At 43.8% G+C, this 19,256-nt stretch overlaps 1 protein-coding gene across 1 annotated transcript; it reads right to left on the bottom strand.

Annotated features, from left to right (window-relative positions):
* Positions 1-8,492: 8,492 nt before the first annotated feature.
* On the bottom strand, positions 8,493-17,142 carry fam237b (family with sequence similarity 237 member B). The gene is made up of 3 exons (XM_062984305.1): positions 14,296-17,142; positions 9,385-9,778; positions 8,493-9,083 (listed from the first exon to the last, which is right to left on the bottom strand). Exons 2-3 carry the CDS (start codon positions 9,761-9,763, stop codon positions 9,049-9,051), a joined length of 414 nt encoding a protein of 137 aa, XP_062840375.1. The 5' UTR covers positions 9,764-9,778; positions 14,296-17,142; the 3' UTR covers positions 8,493-9,048.
* Between the last annotated feature and the right edge of the window lie 2,114 nt (positions 17,143-19,256).

Genomic DNA, 19,256 nt, shown 5'->3' with positions numbered 1-19,256 from the left:
TTAGTCTGCTGATTTTGGAATGACTTTTGGATTATTGTCTACTCATTTTTGAAACTCCCTTTTCTATTATATACTCTTTTCTTAATAAACTTATTACTTATTGTTGAACTGTAGTGTTTGGGTGAATAGGAGTCACGCAGGCGGCTGGGCTACAATGGACTGGATGAGGGTAAACAAATTGAAGCTTAATCCAGACAAGATGGAAGTACTATTAGTCTCACACAAGACCGATCCAGAAATAGGGTCACAACTTGAGCTGAATAGGGTTACACTCCCCCTGAAATCCCAGGTTCACAGTTTGGGAATGATTCTGGACGCTGCCTTAAATCTGGATGCCTAGGTGACAGCAGTTACCAGGTCTGCCTTTGCACAACTAAAACTTGTGTTCCAACTGCACCTGTTCCTGGAGAAATCTGACTTGACCACAGTGGTACATGCTCTGATTACATCCCGTTTGGACTACTGTAATGCACTCTATGTGGAACTGCCCTTGAAAAGTGTTCAGAAATTCCAGTTTATGTAGACAACAGCAGCCAGGTTACTGACTGGAACTGACATTAGGGAGCACACCACTCCCCTGCTGAAACAGCTCCATTGGCTTCCAATCTGTTTCCAGGCCCAATTCAAGGTGCTGGTTTTAACCTATAAAGCACTGAACGGCTTCGGTCCAGGTTACTTGAGATACCATATCCCCTTTTACAGGCCAGTTAGACCTTTAAGGTCCAGCAAATAAACCATCTCTACGCAGCCCCTGGCCAACATGCAGCCAAAGATCACTCGAGAGGGCACATTCTCGGGTGTGGCTCCTAAGCTGTGGAACTTGCTTCCGGAGGAAATTAGATCAACTCCCACCCTCATGACATTTAGGAAAGGGGTGAAAACTTTCCTCTTCGGAGCAGCTTTTAACTAAAGCCAGGCACTGAACTTGCTGTTCGAAAGGTTTGCAATTTGAATCTGGGGAGCGGGGTGTGCTCCTGCATCTAGCCCGTTTCTGCCAGCCTAGCAGTTTGAAAATGTGAGTAGATCAATAGGTAACTCTCCAGCGGGAAGGTAACGGCGCTCCATGCAGTTATGCCAGCCACATGACCTTGGAGGCGTCTACAGACAATGCTAGCTCTTCGGCTTAGAAATGGAGATGAGCACCACACCCCAGAGTCAGGCACGACTGGACTTGATGTCAGGGGGGAAACCTTTCCCTTTACCTATCCAACTATAGATGGCTGTTTTTTTGCCCTTGTGCTTGTCTGAAGGGGAAAGAAATGAAATTTGCTGACTTACTATGTTAATGACTTTGAAACTTCTGTTATATTACACAGCTTTCTTAAAGTACAGAAAGTTTTTTTCTTTAAAATGTCTACCAATTCTACATTGGGTGCTTAGTTATGTTTCCATAACTAAATTATATCTCAAGACTGCTACAGGTCCTGCTTCTGATTACCAAAGTCTCATTCAGAGGCAGGAGCAAGCTAGAAACACTTCCTTGTGTCTGTGATGGACCATGGGCCTTGTAGTCCTGCTCAGGACATTGTAATCCCTGATGAAGATGAAAACTTGGGTTTTTTACCTTCCCAGTCTGAACTGGATTCCTCTCAGCCAGATCCTTCCCAGGCAGATCTGGAAACCTTGCACCTGCAAGAAAGTTGTGCCCCAGAAGTATGTCAAACAACCCCAGAGCCTACTTCTCCCGTGTTCTTGCGCCGGGAGTTTTGTAAACAACAGAGAAGTTTGGATTCAGCTTCGCGCAGGAGTGCGAGGATAGCAGCTAAGAATGTTGCCAATTAACATTGGTTCTCGTGAGAATCTTTAAGGAGTTTAACATCTGGTCTCAGAGTTTAGCTTTCGTTTCTGATTCCCAGAGAACCGCTTTGGTGAGAAAGTTGGACTCTATATAGGTGTTTTGCCCGCGTAGCAACTTCGCGGAGTCAATTCGTCAGCCTACGGAGCGAGTTGTGTCTGGACAGCGCGCTCCGATTCAAGCCTCGCTTCAGCTCAAGCCTCGCCTTGCTATCCAGCCTTCGCCTTGCTTCCCAGCCTTTGTTTACCTACGGACTTTGCCTTGTTTCCCAGGACTAATCCTTGCCTTGTTTCACGGATTTTACCAAGTTATTCCACGGACCTTGTTCTTGTTCTTAGTTACCTTGTTCCACGTTCAAGCCTTGTTTCAAGTATCAAGTTATTTCCTAGCCACGCTCAAGTTTTATGGACTAAGGACCTTGTCATCTCCCCTCACTTTGCTTGGCAAAGTGAGTGTTTCGGTTATTGGATTACAACTTTGGACCTTAATATTTCTTATTGGACATTGCTTTTTTGGACTAATTCTGACCTTTCCTGAAGGGTCTAATTCTGGACTATTTTCTATACTTGTTTTTATTAACTTTATATATTCCTTCAATAAAGATATTAGTTAGATTCTGGCCTCTGTGTATGGTTATTGGTGCCTCTGCCGCCTGGGTCGTGACAGTTTGACTCCGCCACCCATAAGCACCAACTAACCGAGGCCAGGATGTCTACCGGAGCCGCGCCGGCTGGACAGCCGCTCAGCTACACCATCAGCAAGGACGAAGTGGACCGCATCCGTGACAGACTCAACGCGCAGGATGGAGAAATAAAAGGGTTGAGGGAGCGCGGAGTTCGCCTCCCGGCCATGGCGTTGCCTACCAAGTTTTCTGGAGAAGCTGCTAAGGTTCATGTTTTCCGCCGCCAATGTCAAGCTTATCTAGAGGCCCGTGATGCCGAGTTTCCCCAAGAAGACATCAAGGTGGCGTGGGTCTACAGTCTTCTAGACGGACCAGCGGCTAGCTGGGCGACGGCCCTGTTTGATCAAGCCTCCCCCCACCTAAGTTCAGCACAACGCTTCTTGGATCACCTTAAGGAGACCTGGGGAATCGAGGACAATTTGGAGGCAGCCGGTCACAAACTCCGGCGCCTCCTTCAAGGAGACAGACCCATGTCTCAGTACATAGCCGAGTTCCGCGTGCTGGCCCACAACACCGGCTGGAACGATGTAGCCCTCAGAGGACAATTTCGGGAGGGTCTCAACATTGAAATGCTGGAAGAAATCTCCAAGGTGGATCCTCCCCAGACCCTCGAGGCACTCATTGATCAATGTTTACGGGCTGAAGTCATGATTGCCAACAGGAAACAATGGGTTCGAGGCCAGGGCGGTAGAGCCGGGGCAAAACCCCCCGCTCCCGCCAGTGTTCAGCCACGTCCGGTGTGGAGACCCCCGCCGCCAACCCCATACCCCAGAGGAGGCGAGGAGGTGCCGATGCAGTTGGGCAATGTGCGTCCCAGACTAGATGCCGCCGAGAAGGCCCGTCGTCAACGCTTGAACCTCTGCTGGTACTGCGGGAACGGGGGCCACTTCGCCAGAGAGTGCCCAGCCAAAGGGAAGCCTGCCGCCCGTCTTGCGGCGGCGTCCTCCACGGAGTCGAAGGCGTCTGAGCCGACTGGCACACAGCCGGCGGGGGAAGCCAACGACCGGGTGTAGAGAGGCTCGCCAACCCGGTCAAAAAATCCATCCAAGAGCCGCCAACCGGGGTCCTGTTCCTTCTCGTGGTCACATTATGGTCAGCAAAAAGGGGACCCGTCATGATCCACGCCATGATAGACTCTGGAGCTACCAACAATTTCATCGATAGAGAGTATGCCGACTCTCTGGGATTACAATATCATGATTTCAAGAATGCCCGTGTGGTGCAAGCCATAGACGGCCGTCCCCTCAAGACGGGCCCCGTAAGCCAGTGGTCGGAACCCACCAGGATGTGGATAAGGGAACATATGGAAGAGATTTCCTTCTTTGTTACCGAGGTTCCCCATTTCCCTGTGATTTTGGGAATTCCATGGCTGACACTCCACGACCCTAACATCTCCTGGTCCAACAGAGAACTGCAGTTTGCTTCACCGTACTGCCAAAACCATTGCCTCGTAGCCAAGGTATGCCATGCCACAGACTCCGAGCCCATCATCACCTTGCCAAAGAAGTACTCCGAGTATTGGGATGTATTCAATGAGAAAGAAGCCGAAAAATTACCCCCACATAGACCTTATGACTGTGCCATTGACTTGGTGGAGGGGGCCCCGATCCCGCGAGGGCATCTCTACTCCCTGACTGAACCAGAGCAAGAAGCTCTCAGGGAATTCTTAGAGACAAACCTTCGCAAGGGGTTCATCAGACCCTCTCAATCCCCAGCCGCCTCCCCAGTGATGTTTGTGAAGAAGAAGTCAGGGGAATTACGCTTGGTGGTGGACTACAGAGCATTGAACAATATCACCAAGCGGAACAGCTATCCCCTGCCCTTAATCTCGGATCTACTGGACCGACTTCGAGGAGCCAAGGTCTACACCAAGCTGGATCTTCGGGGGGCTTATAATCTAGTTCGCATCAGAGAAGGGGACGAGTGGAAGACCGCCTTCCAGACTAAATTCGGATTATTCGAGTCCCGAGTTATGAATTTCGGTTTATGCGGAGCTCCCGCAACGTTCCAGCATTTTGTCAACGATATTTTTCAGGACTATCTAGACAGATTCTTGATAATCTACCTGGACGATTTTTTGGTGTTTTCCAGATCACAATCAGAACATGAGAACCACGTCAAAATGGTGTTGCAACGACTGCGGGATCATGGACTTTATGCCAAGCTAGAAAAATGCGCTTTTGATCTACAAGAGGTAGATTTCCTTGGCTACCGCATCTCGCCTCTAGGGCTTTCCATGGATCCAGCCAAAGTTTCAGCAGTATTGGAATGGCGGGCGCCAACTAACAAGAAAGAGGTGCAGCGTTTCTTGGGGTTCGCGAACTACTACCGCAAGTTCATTCCAGATTTTGCCCGCTGGTCCGACCCCATCACTAGCTGCATCCGTGGAAAGCAGCCTTTCCGCTGGACTGATCAAGCAGAGAAAGGGTTCCAGCAACTGAAGAAACTATTCACCTCCCAGCCAATTCTACAGCACCCAAATCCTGGAACCCCTTTTGTGGTGCAAGCGGACGCCTCTGATGTGGCAATTGGGGCTGTACTCTTACAACCGGTGGGAGATCACCTCCACCCCTGTGCCTTTTATTCTCGTCAACTAACCACACCAGAGAGGAATTACACCATTTGGGAAAAAGAACTACTGGCCATAAAGGCAGCCTTTGAAACTTGGAGACATTGGCTAGAAGGGGCCAAATTCCCCATTGAAGTCCACACTGATCATCGTAATCTAGAACATCTAAGAACTGCCCGCAAACTAAATCAGAGGCAGCAACGTTGGGCTTTATTCTTTGAACGTTTCAACTTCCAGATCCATTATGTGACCCCAGCTCAAACCAAGCAAGCAGACGCCCTGTCACGTAAACCGGAATACGCTGCAGGACGCAAGGAGACCTTTGAATCCCAACTGCTACAACCTGAGAACTTTGCCACGCTCACAGTGGGGAACACCAAATCCAGTCCCATTGGTTCAACTTCCCCTACTCCAGGACCCATCTGTGCTCAAGAAATCAGGGCTAGTCAGCAAGCAGATGCCTGGGCGCAGGACCAACTTCGCCAAGGTCTGCATTTTCCCTTTTCGCTTAAAGATGGGCTGCTCTGCTATAGAAATCATGTTTATATCCCACCCGGACCGGGCAGGGAAAAAGCGCTTCGTCTGTGTCATGACTGCAAACCAGCAGGACACTTCGGACTATTTAAAACCATGCATTTGATCCTAAGAGATTTTTGGTGGCCCAAGATCCGCAAGGATGTGGAAAAATATGTCAACACCTGCCCAGTATGCCAGCGCTCCAAGATACGAAGGGAGAAGCCCTCAGGGCTTTTGCACCCCCTTCCTACCCCATCTCGCCCATGGGAAATAATTTCCGCGGATTTCATCACTGACCTACCACCTTCCTGTGGATTCACCACGATCTTAGTGGTGGTGGACCTATTCACCAAGTTAGCCCATTTCATTCCCTGCGAAGGCCTCCCCACGGCCAAAGAAACTGCGGATCTATTTCTTCAGCATGTTTTCAGACTACATGGATTGCCCAAGAGTTTAGTCACAGACCGTGGATCTCAATTCACCTCTCGTTTTTGGAAGGCACTACAAAAACTACTGGGCATAGACTCTCGCTTATCTTCAGCTCATCATCCCCAAACAGATGGGCAAACGGAGCGCACCAATGCCACTTTGGAGCAGTATCTTCGCTGTTATGTAAACTACCAACAGGACAATTGGGCTTCTCTGTTACCACTGTCTGAGTTTGCCTACAATAATGGAGTTCAAGCTTCTACAAAAGAAACGCCGTTCTTTGCAAACTACGGTTTCCATCCACGTTTCTTTCCCCCTGTCATTGAAACTTCAGAAGTTCCCGCAGCAGAGGATTGGCTGCAGGAACTCACAGCGGTGCAACAACTTTTGCTCCAGCAACTGGACCAAGCCAAGGAGGACTATAAACGCCACGCTGACAAACACCGCCAGCCGGGCCCCGAAATCAAGGTAGGAGATCGGGTTTTTCTGTCCACTCGCTTTCTGCCCTCCCACCGCCCATGCCGGAAGTTAGATGCCCGCTTCATTGGCCCCTATCCAGTGGTGGCGCAATTAAACCCCGTGACTTTCAAACTCCAACTTCCGCGTTCAATGCGCATTCACCCAGTGTTTCACCGTTCCCTGCTCCTTCCGGCGGATGGTGTGCGTCCTGATACAGACCAACCGGCCCCCCCTCCTGTTTTGATGAATGGGGAGGAGGAGTTCGAGGTTGAGGACATTTTGGATTCTCGCTTTCATCGCCGCCGCCTACAATATCTCATTGACTGGGTGGGTTTTGGGCCTGAGGAACGCTCTTGGGAAGACGCCTCCACAGTCCATGCTCCTGATCTAACCCGTCGCTTCCATCTGACCTATCCCACCAAACCGCGACCTCGCGCCTCGGGGAGAGGACCCCAGTTTGGGAGGGGCCCTGAGGAGGGGGATAGTGTGATGGACCATGGGCCTTGTAGTCCTGCTCAGGACATTGTAATCCCTGATGAAGATGAAAACTTGGGTTTTTTACCTTCCCAGTCTGAACTGGATTCCTCTCAGCCAGATCCTTCCCAGGCAGATCTGGAAACCTTGCACCTGCAAGAAAGTTGTGCCCCAGAAGTATGTCAAACAACCCCAGAGCCTACTTCTCCCGTGTTCTTGCGCCGGGAGTTTTGTAAACAACAGAGAAGTTTGGATTCAGCTTCGCGCAGGAGTGCGAGGATAGCAGCTAAGAATGTTGCCAATTAACATTGGTTCTCGTGAGAATCTTTAAGGAGTTTAACATCTGGTCTCAGAGTTTAGCTTTCGTTTCTGATTCCCAGAGAACCGCTTTGGTGAGAAAGTTGGACTCTATATAGGTGTTTTGCCCGCGTAGCAACTTCGCGGAGTCAATTCGTCAGCCTACGGAGCGAGTTGTGTCTGGACAGCGCGCTCCGATTCAAGCCTCGCTTCAGCTCAAGCCTCGCCTTGCTATCCAGCCTTCGCCTTGCTTCCCAGCCTTTGTTTACCTACGGACTTTGCCTTGTTTCCCAGGACTAATCCTTGCCTTGTTTCACGGATTTTACCAAGTTATTCCACGGACCTTGTTCTTGTTCTTAGTTACCTTGTTCCACGTTCAAGCCTTGTTTCAAGTATCAAGTTATTTCCTAGCCACGCTCAAGTTTTATGGACTAAGGACCTTGTCATCTCCCCTCACTTTGCTTGGCAAAGTGAGTGTTTCGGTTATTGGATTACAACTTTGGACCTTAATATTTCTTATTGGACATTGCTTTTTTGGACTAATTCTGACCTTTCCTGAAGGGTCTAATTCTGGACTATTTTCTATACTTGTTTTTATTAACTTTATATATTCCTTCAATAAAGATATTAGTTAGATTCTGGCCTCTGTGTATGGTTATTGGTGCCTCTGCCGCCTGGGTCGTGACAGTGTCTCAGTTCAAATGACCTCCAACCAATCTAGATACTGGCTTTCAAAGATGCGCTGTAGTAGTATTTACTATTTACTTAGTTGTATGGTAAGACTTCATAGTGTTACTGAATGCAATGTGGTTACAAGTTTGTGTCTCTGAATTATGTATCCATATCTGCAATACTGAATGTCAGCCATCACCTTGGTAATATGTTATTGCCATTGTGGTTGTTGTGTGCTTTCAAGTCATTTCCGACTTATGTCAACCCTAAGATGAGTGTGTCACAGGGTTTTCTTTGCATTATTTGCCTCAGATTCAGAGAGAGTGGCTTGACCAATGTCACCAAGTGGGATTCCATAACCAAATGTGTGTGTGTATGCAAGCTTTGGATAGCATAGCGAAAGGTTAACACCCCAATGGTGTTTGTTTAAGAACAAACCTACAGAACCTATTTTTTTGTAACTTGGGAACTGCCTGTACTCTACACATGCAAGTGTTTGACTCTCCTCAGTTTGTTTTATAAAATTAAAGACAGAGTTTTTATGTCCAAGACCTTTCCTTCTATGCATATAACAAGTATCAAGGACAATATCCAAGGAATAAGAGCACAATTTTAATAGTTTTGACTGCATAGAAAAATATTTTAATTCGTGATAACCAACATAATCGAATTCAACACTGAAGGACTGCACAGAAAGTTACATCAACCAATTCCTTGGACTTGCAAAGGCTTTTCTGGTTTTCTGTACACTCGAATCTCATTCATGAAACATTAAAATACATTTGTTGTTACTGTACTGCAATTTGTTAGTGTATAAAAAATATATTGAGTTTCTACTGAATTTAGCAGTTTTTAAAATAAGAGAATTCCCCTGCTCATAAAAGAAGTCTACAAAAATATGATAATGATTTTAAACATAGATTTTCCTGAGAGAACACAAGTAATTTACTCAAAATAAATTAAAACATTTGCATTGCATTGATGAGAAAAGTGACCACGTTTGTAGTGATTGCTTGGAACATGCATATTAAATTAGAAGATAATCAAAAAGATCACAAGAAATAGTTCTCAGAAACATTCACAGTGAAAGATCTGCTTTTGAAAAGTCAGCCATCTTCCTTTAGTTTGGCATCACTTCTGATGTCTTCGATAGTTTTATCTCCTTGCCCTACTGTTGAAATTTGCAACACCTGTAGAAAGAGAAAGGAAAGATGTTTACAAATGCAAACAGGTCTTATTTCCCTATTTCATTTTTTTGTTCCAAGCTGTCAAATACAAATGCTATTGCTATGAAGATTGGGACAAGTTATCCTTTTCGTGGTGCAATAGGATCTAGATATTATATGCTCAAGTATAACTCTTAACTCCTTAGCCATAATATGTTGAGAAATATAGGAAGAAACAAATAAGGAGTTATTTGCTTAATCTGACTGAAACAAAAGGAGAACAAAACAGTACGATTCTTTAACAGGCTAATATGAAAAGAAATACCTTCTGAAGTTTCCTGTGCATTTGTTAAAGTGTTGCGTGAGAATCTTAGTTGTCTCTTGCCCACTCCATGAGACCTGGATAGCAAACAGTCTATGTACATATTCCAGAAAGTTTGTGCTAAATCATTGAAGACATCATTATGCTTGGGCGTAGAGGACTCTTTTAAGAACATCATGAATTTCCAGAGAGCAGTGACTGTGTCTGCTGCCCTAATGTTCTTAATTTCCATCAGCTTATGAGAGGAGGCTTCCCAGCACGAATTATCAATTTCTCCCAGGCTGTCAGGGGCTCCATTATGATAGTCTGTATTGCCATTAACTAAATTCAGCATCAACAGACAGCCCAGTTGAAGAAACCATCTTTGCATTGAGAATCCCATGTTGCACAGAGATACCTGAAAATGATACAAACAAATGGTTCAGCCTTCTCTTTTTATAAACTTTGAACTATGCAGTAGCAAAATCTTGACAGGTCTGCAGTTGTACGGTATTACAAGTATGGGTTCTCCCAACCAGAAGTGCTGCTAGTCCTAGTTCCATTAATCTTGCCATAGTATTTCAGATTTCTATGTGTGGTTCTGAAAGCTAACAGCTAATGTGAAATGTGGAGGCATTCTTTAGACAGCCATAATGGCCAAATCAAGCCCCAACTCTCCCTAGAAGCCAACAATAACCAAGCTGAGATGATCATGTTTTGGACATATCATGAGATCATATAACTAATTAGAAAAGTGTTTGGTAATGTAAGGGACAGAAAAAGAAAATATCCCATTTTAGATAGTAAAGGTAAAGGTAAAGCTTTTCCCCTGATATTAAGTCTAGTCGTTTTCAACTCTGGGGGTTGGTGCTCATCTCCATTTCTAAGATAAAGAGCTGGAGTTGTCTGTAGACGCCTCCAAGGTCATATGGCCGGCATGATGCATGGAACGCCATTACCTTCCCTCCAAAGCGATACCTACTAATCTACTTACATTTGCATGTTTTCAAACTGCTAAGTTGACAGAAGCTGGGGCTAAGAGTGAGAGCCACACCACTCCACGGATTCGAACTGCCAACCTTTTGGACAGCAAGTTTAGCAGCTCAGCGGTTTAATCCGCTGCACGACCAGGGGCTCCATTTGGCCACTGGTGGTCAAGGTAGAAACTTGAACATCAGTGGGTTTTGGTATCCATGGAGACCTCCAGAACCAATCTCACATAGATACCAAGGAACAACTATGCTAGTTAATTCATCAAAAAACTGAGCAAACCTGATGATAGTAGACAAAGGAGGTCAGTAGGCCTCTTGGCTACTGACCTCTATTGTCTACCATCATCAGTTGTTCCTTGGTAACTGTATGGGATTATTTCTGGATGCCACCCAAGTCCTAGTTTTCATCTGTGAAATGCTAGAGAGTTTGAAAATATTAAATGTAAGCTGAGAGACAGGCATTGTTATTCAAGCAGTTCACCAACATCCCCAGTTCTGGATAACTACAATATACCCATCTCTCCAATGCTGACCTTGATGAACCAAACCTTTGATTCAGTACAAGGCAACTTCCTATGTAGCTGTTTTCAGGAGTCACTCAAATATAGGCTTTTAGACGTATGTTAAGCACTGGAACACTGTGTTACCGAAATAGATTATACTCTGCTGTAAACAATTAAACTGCAATCAAAGCTCTTCATGGTCTTGTTGCCAGTCAGCGTCATGAGTAATAGTACCTTCAGTCACAGTCATGTACATCTAACCCATGCATGTATTTTCAGAAAATGTATTCTTTCTAGAGCTTTGAAAAGGTCACTTTATGGCCTTTAAGATAGTACCCCAGAATATATAGTGGCATATTGAGGAGTAGTGGACTTAAATCAAGAAAAGTCCTTTAATTAGAATTTTAATTCTGGCCCGTTAAGTTTCTCAGCATAATCCACTTTACGGAGCTGCTGACAGAAGAAAATTGAGGAAATTAAGTCCTGTGTGTGTCACCCATTGTTCATAAAACTTAGTATTCTTTACTTTGTGAAATAATGTTCTAACCCTACCTTAGCCAGTTTTGATTTCATGCCAATGCACAAAATATACATTTGACAATCTGCCATGAGCATCACCACAAAATGACTCCTACAGAGGCTTGACTTCTCCTGAAAGATATGTTGTTTATTCCTAAATATAAGTATCACACAGAGGTTAGGCCTGGATCACAAACAGTCAATCACATTTTTGATTTTGTGTGATGTAAAAATATCAATTTCTCAGGAAAATAAAATTGGGTAACACTACTTTCCTCATGAAACACTCAGGCAAAATGCACCCTTCTTTCAAAATCCACACACACATAACCACAAACAGGCAACACAGGCGCATGGACCACAGAACAGGGGTGGCAGATGGGTTTAAGCTTAATTGGGGACCTAAACTCCCCAAAATCATTGGGCACCAAGCATCAGGGCCACCAAGACCTCTATGTAGTTTTTCCTCTTGAGCTTCTAATCAGATATGTCCTTATTTATATATATCTTTGTATTCACTTAATAGGGTCTTATATTTTGCCCCATTTTCCTTGATATATTATTTTTTGTTTAAAATGTTATAACATTTATTTTATTAATTTTGGCATTAGCCACATAGTAGTCTAATGGTTAACTGCTTTCCTTTAGTGGTATTCTTCACTGTACTTTGCCTGAAGGTAAAGTACATTAATTATGTTCCACCTTCTGGTTCTGAGTGCCCTCCCTCCCCATAAAAGTCTTTCTGGAGACCCTGCGCACATACCCCCAAAATACCTCCCCATCAAATCACAGGAACTCTCTTTCATTATGTCATTACACAAGAAAAATTCCTGGAAAGCCTTCTAAAGGACCAACACAGTAGACAAACTTGGAGCCCTAAACAGTTCCGGCCCAGCTTCCCTGTCCAAACATATTTTCCCCTATGAACCACCTCGAAGATTAAGATAATCTGGGGAGGCCCTGCTCTCGGTCCCGCCTGCTTCACAGGTGTGACTGGTGGGGACGAGAGACAGGGCCTTCTTGGTGGTGGCCCCTTGGCTGCGGCACTCCCTCCCTAGCGACATTAGATCAGCCCCCTCCCTCCTGGCCTTCAGAAAGAAAGTAAAAACCTGACTCTGGGATCAGGCTTTCAGATAACAGTGCAGTGCAATAGTAGATGTGGAATTATGTGCTATGACTACAGAACCGCTTCAGACTACGATTTTGGATGGCATGATTTCAATTGAATGCAATGTTTTAAATGTTAATATGTATTAATTTTTAATTTAATTTTTTAAGCCTATGTTTTGTATTGTTTTTAATGGTGTGTGTAAGCCGCCTTGAGTCCCCCTCGGGGTACAGAAAGGCAGAGTATAAACAGGATAAATAAATTTTTTAAAAAATAAAATTTTGGTGAACATTAGAAATACAGTAGAGTCTCACTTATCCAAGACTCGCTTATCCAAGGTTCTGGATTATCCAATGCATTTTTGTAGTCAATGTTTTCAATATATCGTGATATTTTGGGGCTAAATTCGTAAATACAGTAATTACAACATAACATTACTGCGTATTGTATGACTTTTTGTCAAATTTGTTGTATAAATGATGTTTTGGTGCTTAATTTGTAAAATCATAACCTAATTTGATGTTTAATAGACTTTTCCTTAATCCCTCCTTATTATCAAAGATATTCGCTTATCCAAGGTTCTGCCAACCCGTTTAAGTGAGACTCTACTGTACCACTTAGACATCCAAAGAAAAGAAGAAAAGGAGGAAACATGAGTTCAAGATTTGCAATGCCTCTCTACAATGCTGGGAATGTGGGGTTTCAAGGAAAATTCATAGAAGGAAGACTATCATGGTTAGATCTAGAAAATAGAAAATGGCTTAAACTCACGCTTCAGTTTTTTGACTGACATATGGGTTTAGCCAGGGAAAACCTCTCAGGTCAGACTCAGCTAAGGCTGAGGGGAGGCATTATGGCCATGTATAAAGATGTGAGGGGAAGTCATAGGGAGGAGGGAGCAAGTTTGTTTTCTGCTGCCCTGGAGACTAGGACGCAGAACAATGGCTTCAAACTACAGGAAAGGAGATTCCACCTAAACATTAAGAACTTCCTAACTGTGAGAGCTGTTCAGCAGTGGAACTCTCTGCCGTGTAATGTGGCGCGGGCTCCTTGTTTGGAGGCTTTTAAACAGAGGCTGGATGGCCATCTGTGGGGGATGCTGTAAATGCGATTTTCCTGCTCCTTGGCAGGGGGTTGGACTGGATGGCCCACAAGGTCTCTTTCAACTCTAGGATTCTATTACTCTTTCCCTAGCATAGAGTTCTTGTGAACAAGAAGAAGTTCAACGGGCACCAGTTACAAAACTTTTGGAATATTTCATTTTGAAATGCTTCAGACCACACCTATTCATCAGTGCACATATGGCTACATAATCTGTAAGGAATATGACATTATTTCACACCAGTACTATAGTGTTTATAGAACTACACTTTGAAATCAATATTTGTCAATATATATCATTGTTCAGGATATCTGATCTTGCTTCTGTCCTTGCCTTCCACAAATTAGCATCCTCCAAATATGCAAGACCTATGACTCTGATCGAGCTCAGTCACAGCATATGCAATAGAACAATGTATTTTCTTGTCCTCATATAATCTGTCAGTAAGACATAAAAACCCATTTGCAAAGACACAAAACTCCAACAAATAAAATGGAGTGTTGATGCGGGCTTAGTTATCAAAGAGCAAAAGCAAATTAAGGCTACAATCCTAAAGACATGTTTTAGGGCATGAGCCCCATTGAATCTTGGGACTCACTCATAGGATTGATCCAACAAAGTTCTTCTGGAATCCAGGTCCTCACTGTTCAGTAAATAAAATACAGTACTTCTTTAAGAGAGTAACTATTGGATGGAGGGAATTGTACTTACTGAGATTTTAGCCTTAAATGCAAGTATTCTGCCAGAAGAAGCTGTCTGGGTTGAGTGGCCACCTGAAGACAGAGGAGGAGGAGGCAGAAAGGCTCTTCCAACTGCTTTCAGAAGTCTGGAGCTGCTTGTCTGGAGAGGATAGCTAGCTACTGCTGCTTGTGATCAAGGGAACAGAGATTACACAGCAGAGGAAGATAATGAGAGCAGCAGAAACAGCATCCACGGTAATAAACTCTAACAAATGAAAATGGAGAGGAGAGGGGCTTTAAGTCACATAACCCCGCCTTCTATCCACATCATTTTCTCTGAGTCAATGTGCCACCCAGCTCTTTCCGTTCACTTCTTCCATTGATGACAACATGTATAGCCCAATCAATAGCATTCAGGGCAGTTGACCTGCTAAGAGGTGTACAAGTTTCTGCGTGTTTACTCAGAAGAAGGTCTCAGTGTCCCACAGTGTTTAAATGGGTCTCATCTACACAGGAAACTGTGCCCATAAAACCAGACTTTACGTGCTTCTGAGTTTTACTGAATAAAGATGGATTTTGTCCTCACCGATACTATCAACTCTCATCGAAGGTTTTGTCCTCATATAAATGAGCAAATCAGCTAAAGATGTCTTTACCCAGAACAAGGACTTTAAAAAAGGTTTATACACTTTCTGCCAAATAGTATTTAAATTAACTGATGGTGGTGTTGTTTGCGATATTTTATGTGCTTCTACTGTCTGTGGCCCTCAGAAAACAGAGGATTTGACAGACTTTGGTGATGGGAATACTTTGTTGGGAGGTGTTAGCCGGCCGTGATTGTTTCCTGTGTGGAATTCCCCTGTTTTCAGAGTGTTGTTCTTTATTTAGTGTTCTGATTTTAGAGATTGTATTGCAAAGAAGGTGCTCTTCTAAGGTTTTGCAAGAAGCACACCTTTCCTGTCCCAAAAAACCTTCCTTACAAGCATTTGCAAAACAAAAGAGCGATCGAGGAAGATCGTGCGGAAAGCTGAGCGCACCATTTGACAGCTGAGAAAAGGGAAGCCAGCCTGGTTCAGGACGCAAGCCAGGCGGGAATCTTGGGTGGGGGGGGGGGGGGCTTTTCAAACACTTTTATCGCTATGATAACTACCTAGATTTCAGTGGGGACTATGGTGAGAACTAGTATTTGGGTCTGGCTTCCAACTGAATATGGTAAATGTTTTCTCCTATACTTTGTTTATTTTTAATTCCAAAACGTCATGAACTTTCTGGATAACCCTCGTACATAGCATTACTGCGCATGGAACTACTTTTTCTGTAAAATTTGTTGTATAACATGATGTTTTGGTGCTTAATTTGTATAATGATTACCTAATTTTATGTTTAATTGGCTTTTCCTGAATCCCCTCTTATTATCCAATAAATTCACTTATCCAATGTTCTGCCGGCCTGTTTATGTTGGATAAGTGAGACTCTACTGTATATTGATAATCTTATATTATCTGCTTAGAACTGGATTATATGAGGCCCCTTCTTCACAGCTGTATAAAATGCACACTGAAGTGGATTATATGGCAGTGTGGAGTCAAGATAATCCAGTGCCAAGCAGATAATATAAGATTATAAATTGGTTATATAGCTGTGTGGAAGGGCCTTGAGTCTACACTGCCATATAATCCAGTGCAAATTAGATAATCTGTGGAAGAGGCCTAAGTGAGGCCTAACTCTCCCTGTCCCCTGGGCTGAGTGGGTTGCTAGGAGACCAAGTGGGCAGAATTTAGCCTTCTAACTGGCAGCAATTGAATAAAAACAATTATTTCTCTCCCTCTAATTAGGACTTTATTTTTCTTTTCTTTTTGTTGTATCAATCTAGAGCCGTGGATGATGGGTTGTGTTGTCATATTTCAAGGTTGGGGGGCCTGTAGTTTTGTTGTTTTATCCGCTGCCGTGATTCCATCACTCTTTTATATAAGATAGAAGATTGCGAAAAAATACTAATTTCACCAAAAAAATGTATATATAAGTCGTAACAGACAGAAAACAAACAAGTATATATTTTATCAGTTTACATGGTATATTGGGTAAAGAACTGTTGGCAACAGTGCACAATGTATATGGTAAATGTTTCCCCTGACATTAAGTGTAGTAGTGTCCAACTCTGGGGGTTGGTGCTCATCTCCATTTATAAGCCGAAGAGCTGGCATTGTCTGTAGACACCTCCAAGGTAATGGGGTTGGCATGACTGCATGGGGCGCCATTACCTTCCTGCTGGACCAGTACCTATTGATCTACTCACATTTGCATGTTTTCGAAGTGCTAGGTTGGCAGATGCTGGAGCTAACAGTGGGAGCTCACTCTGCTCCCCGGATTCGAACCGCCGATTGTTCGGTCAGCAAGTTCAGCAGCTCAGTGGTTTAACTTGCTGTGCCACTGAGGGCTCTTCACTGATGCGATGCGGATGTAAATATCATTTCTATAGTATTATTTCATTTTGCTTTTTACCCAAAGGTACGGCATAGTCATGGTTTGGAAGCACTTGATGAATACACTCTAAACAAAATGTAATTTCTGCATCATGGGGTTTTCATTACAGGTGCTTTATATGAACAACTAATGGTGAAACAAAGATCTGCTTCCTGCATTTTATAACACTGTTCTTAACAATTGAGGGATTTTAAAAACAAACTTTATACTGGCTTTTCATACATGAGTCAAATTTCTTCGCTTGAGTAACTACCACATTTGTGTCTTACAAGAAACTGAATGTCATGTTCCCAAAGCCACAACAATGGCGTCATTATTGTAGAAGAGGAAGGGGACAAGGCAGGAAAAGGGCATATTTATGGTCAAAGAAATGTCACTGAGCATCTCTTGAAGAGAACCAATAATTATTTCCTCAATTTCAGTGCTTCAAGGGGAGAAAGGGATTTCATTTCATTGATTTAGATACATATAAAACGTTATCTCCATGCTATCTAAGCCATTAGATTTACAAAACATACAGGAAAGAGTCATGGATTTTAAATGCATTTCTACCACTTTTACATCTTTCCTCGCTTCCTTAGGACAAATCTATACTTTCAGATTACTGTCACTGTCACCACAACTTGTCAAAAGGTGCCTTTAAAAAAAAACAAAAAAACCCAAACTGGCAATAATCAGGCCTTTCTTGTTCTTGAGAGAAAGGTATATTTTGGAAAAAAAGTAAAAAGATAGAAAACAGGGAGGGAAACCCACAAACTCATGGGTTTGCCGTTACATTTACTTTTATAGCTAAAACAATGCAAATACGCCCTTTGAGACTTTTCTAGGTTAGGGTTCAGTGTATTTATTTATTTATTTATTTATTTACAGTATATACCGCTTTTCTCACCCCAAGGAGGACTCAAAGCGGTTCACAACATAGTAAATGGCAAAGATTCAATGCCTCACATCCATATAAAAGAATCATTACAAGCCTAAAAGCAATAACATATAATCATAACTTAACTCATTAAAACTATATAAATAATCAAACATACCATAGAACATTAAACATTAAGGCATTTAGACATTGCATCGACCCCGTGGTTTCCTGTAGCTGCTTGCATATTGCTATCATTCACCAAATGCCTGCTTGCACAGCCAAGTTTTAAGCTGGTTCCAGCAGCATCCACAACCAGACAGGACAAATACTTTTCATCCAAAGCTCAGTCTCCATGCTAGCTCCTTATATCCAGTAAAATCCAGTTGCAATCTATCACTTGCATGCCTCCACCCTTCATTGCTTTCACCCGTAACTCTTACTTACAGATTACGCAGCCCTTTAGAACTAAGATTTACATTAACCTCTTCCATCACCACCTGCTAGGCCTGACACCACCAACCACTGTCAACTGTGGAACATGATACATGACAGTACCTCTGTCTTGTCTGGATTCAATTTCAATTTGTTTGCCTTCATCCAGATCGTCACAGCTGCCACGCACCAGTTCAGGACCTGAACATCCTCCTTAGCAGTAGGTGGAAAGGAGTAGTAGAGCTGAACATCATCTACGTACAGATGGAATCGAACTCCAAAACTCGGGATGATCTCTCCCAGTGGCGTCATGTAGATGTCAAACAACATGGCGAACTGTACTGAACCCTGCGGGACCCCACAACACAATGGCAGCAGGGCCAAGCAGGTGTCCTCCAATAACACCTTCTGGGAACGGTCCTCTAGGAAGGATCAGAGCCACTGCAAAATAGCGCCCCTATGCACTGTTGGTCAAAATTAGTCAAAAATTAATCAAAAGCACATATATATCATTGCATATGCTTAATATCTTACATCCTTTTTGTGTCCATTGTTTTAATTAACGAACACTTTTTACCTCAGCTCATCTTCTTAGCTTGTTCCCTTCAAGGACACAATTGATGCACACAGTGTAGGGAGAGAAAATGGGCAGTTCCTGGTGCCAAGAAAATTCTGGTTCCCAACAATGATTGCAAGTCATGCAATCATTGATACCAAATATATACTGGGATGCCCACCTTCATTATCGCAATTCATAGTGTTGTCGAGCCTGGACCCCCCCCCCCCCCAGGTCCATTTATATTAAATTATCTCACAAGGACCACAGTGGGGATAAGCTGGCATGTGCCTTTTATTTTAATAACGAACATCTTGCGAATGTCTAGAGGTATGGAGAAGCCCAGCAGCAGCTACTGGCACCAGGAAGACTCTCTGGTACAATCGTTCCCCCTTTGATTAGTTTATTACATTTTATCCCCTCAATAAATGTGCACCTCGGTGCATTACCCTCCAATCTTGCTTCTGTGTTTCTTCTTTGCCTCCTGTGCCTTTCTCTGCTGTTCTCACCTCCTGCAGTTGGCCCAGCGGCCACATGGCCCCCACTGCCCCTACAGACCTTGGAGTGGGGCTCTTTCCATCCCCTTCCCTTTATAATTCATCCCCTATCACCCCAACAAATCCCACACTGACCCTCTTCCCTGGTGGGTGTCCTGGTT

Source organism: Anolis carolinensis, chromosome 6 (genome assembly GCF_035594765.1).
Source record: "Anolis carolinensis isolate JA03-04 chromosome 6, rAnoCar3.1.pri, whole genome shotgun sequence".
NCBI classification, from domain to species: domain Eukaryota; kingdom Metazoa; phylum Chordata; class Lepidosauria; order Squamata; family Dactyloidae; genus Anolis; species Anolis carolinensis.
The sequence above is the reverse complement of the archived record's forward strand: the minus strand, read 5'-3'. Positions and strand labels throughout refer to the sequence as shown.

Coding starts and splice junctions, on each gene's coding strand:
- fam237b (XM_062984305.1), bottom strand. CDS start 9,763: ATGGGATTCTCAATGCAAAGATGGTTTCTTCAACTGGGCTGTCTGTTG. Junction 9,084..9,384: donor TGCACAGGAAACTTCAGAAG/GTATTTCTTTTC, acceptor CTCTTTCTACAG/GTGTTGCAAATTTCAACAGT.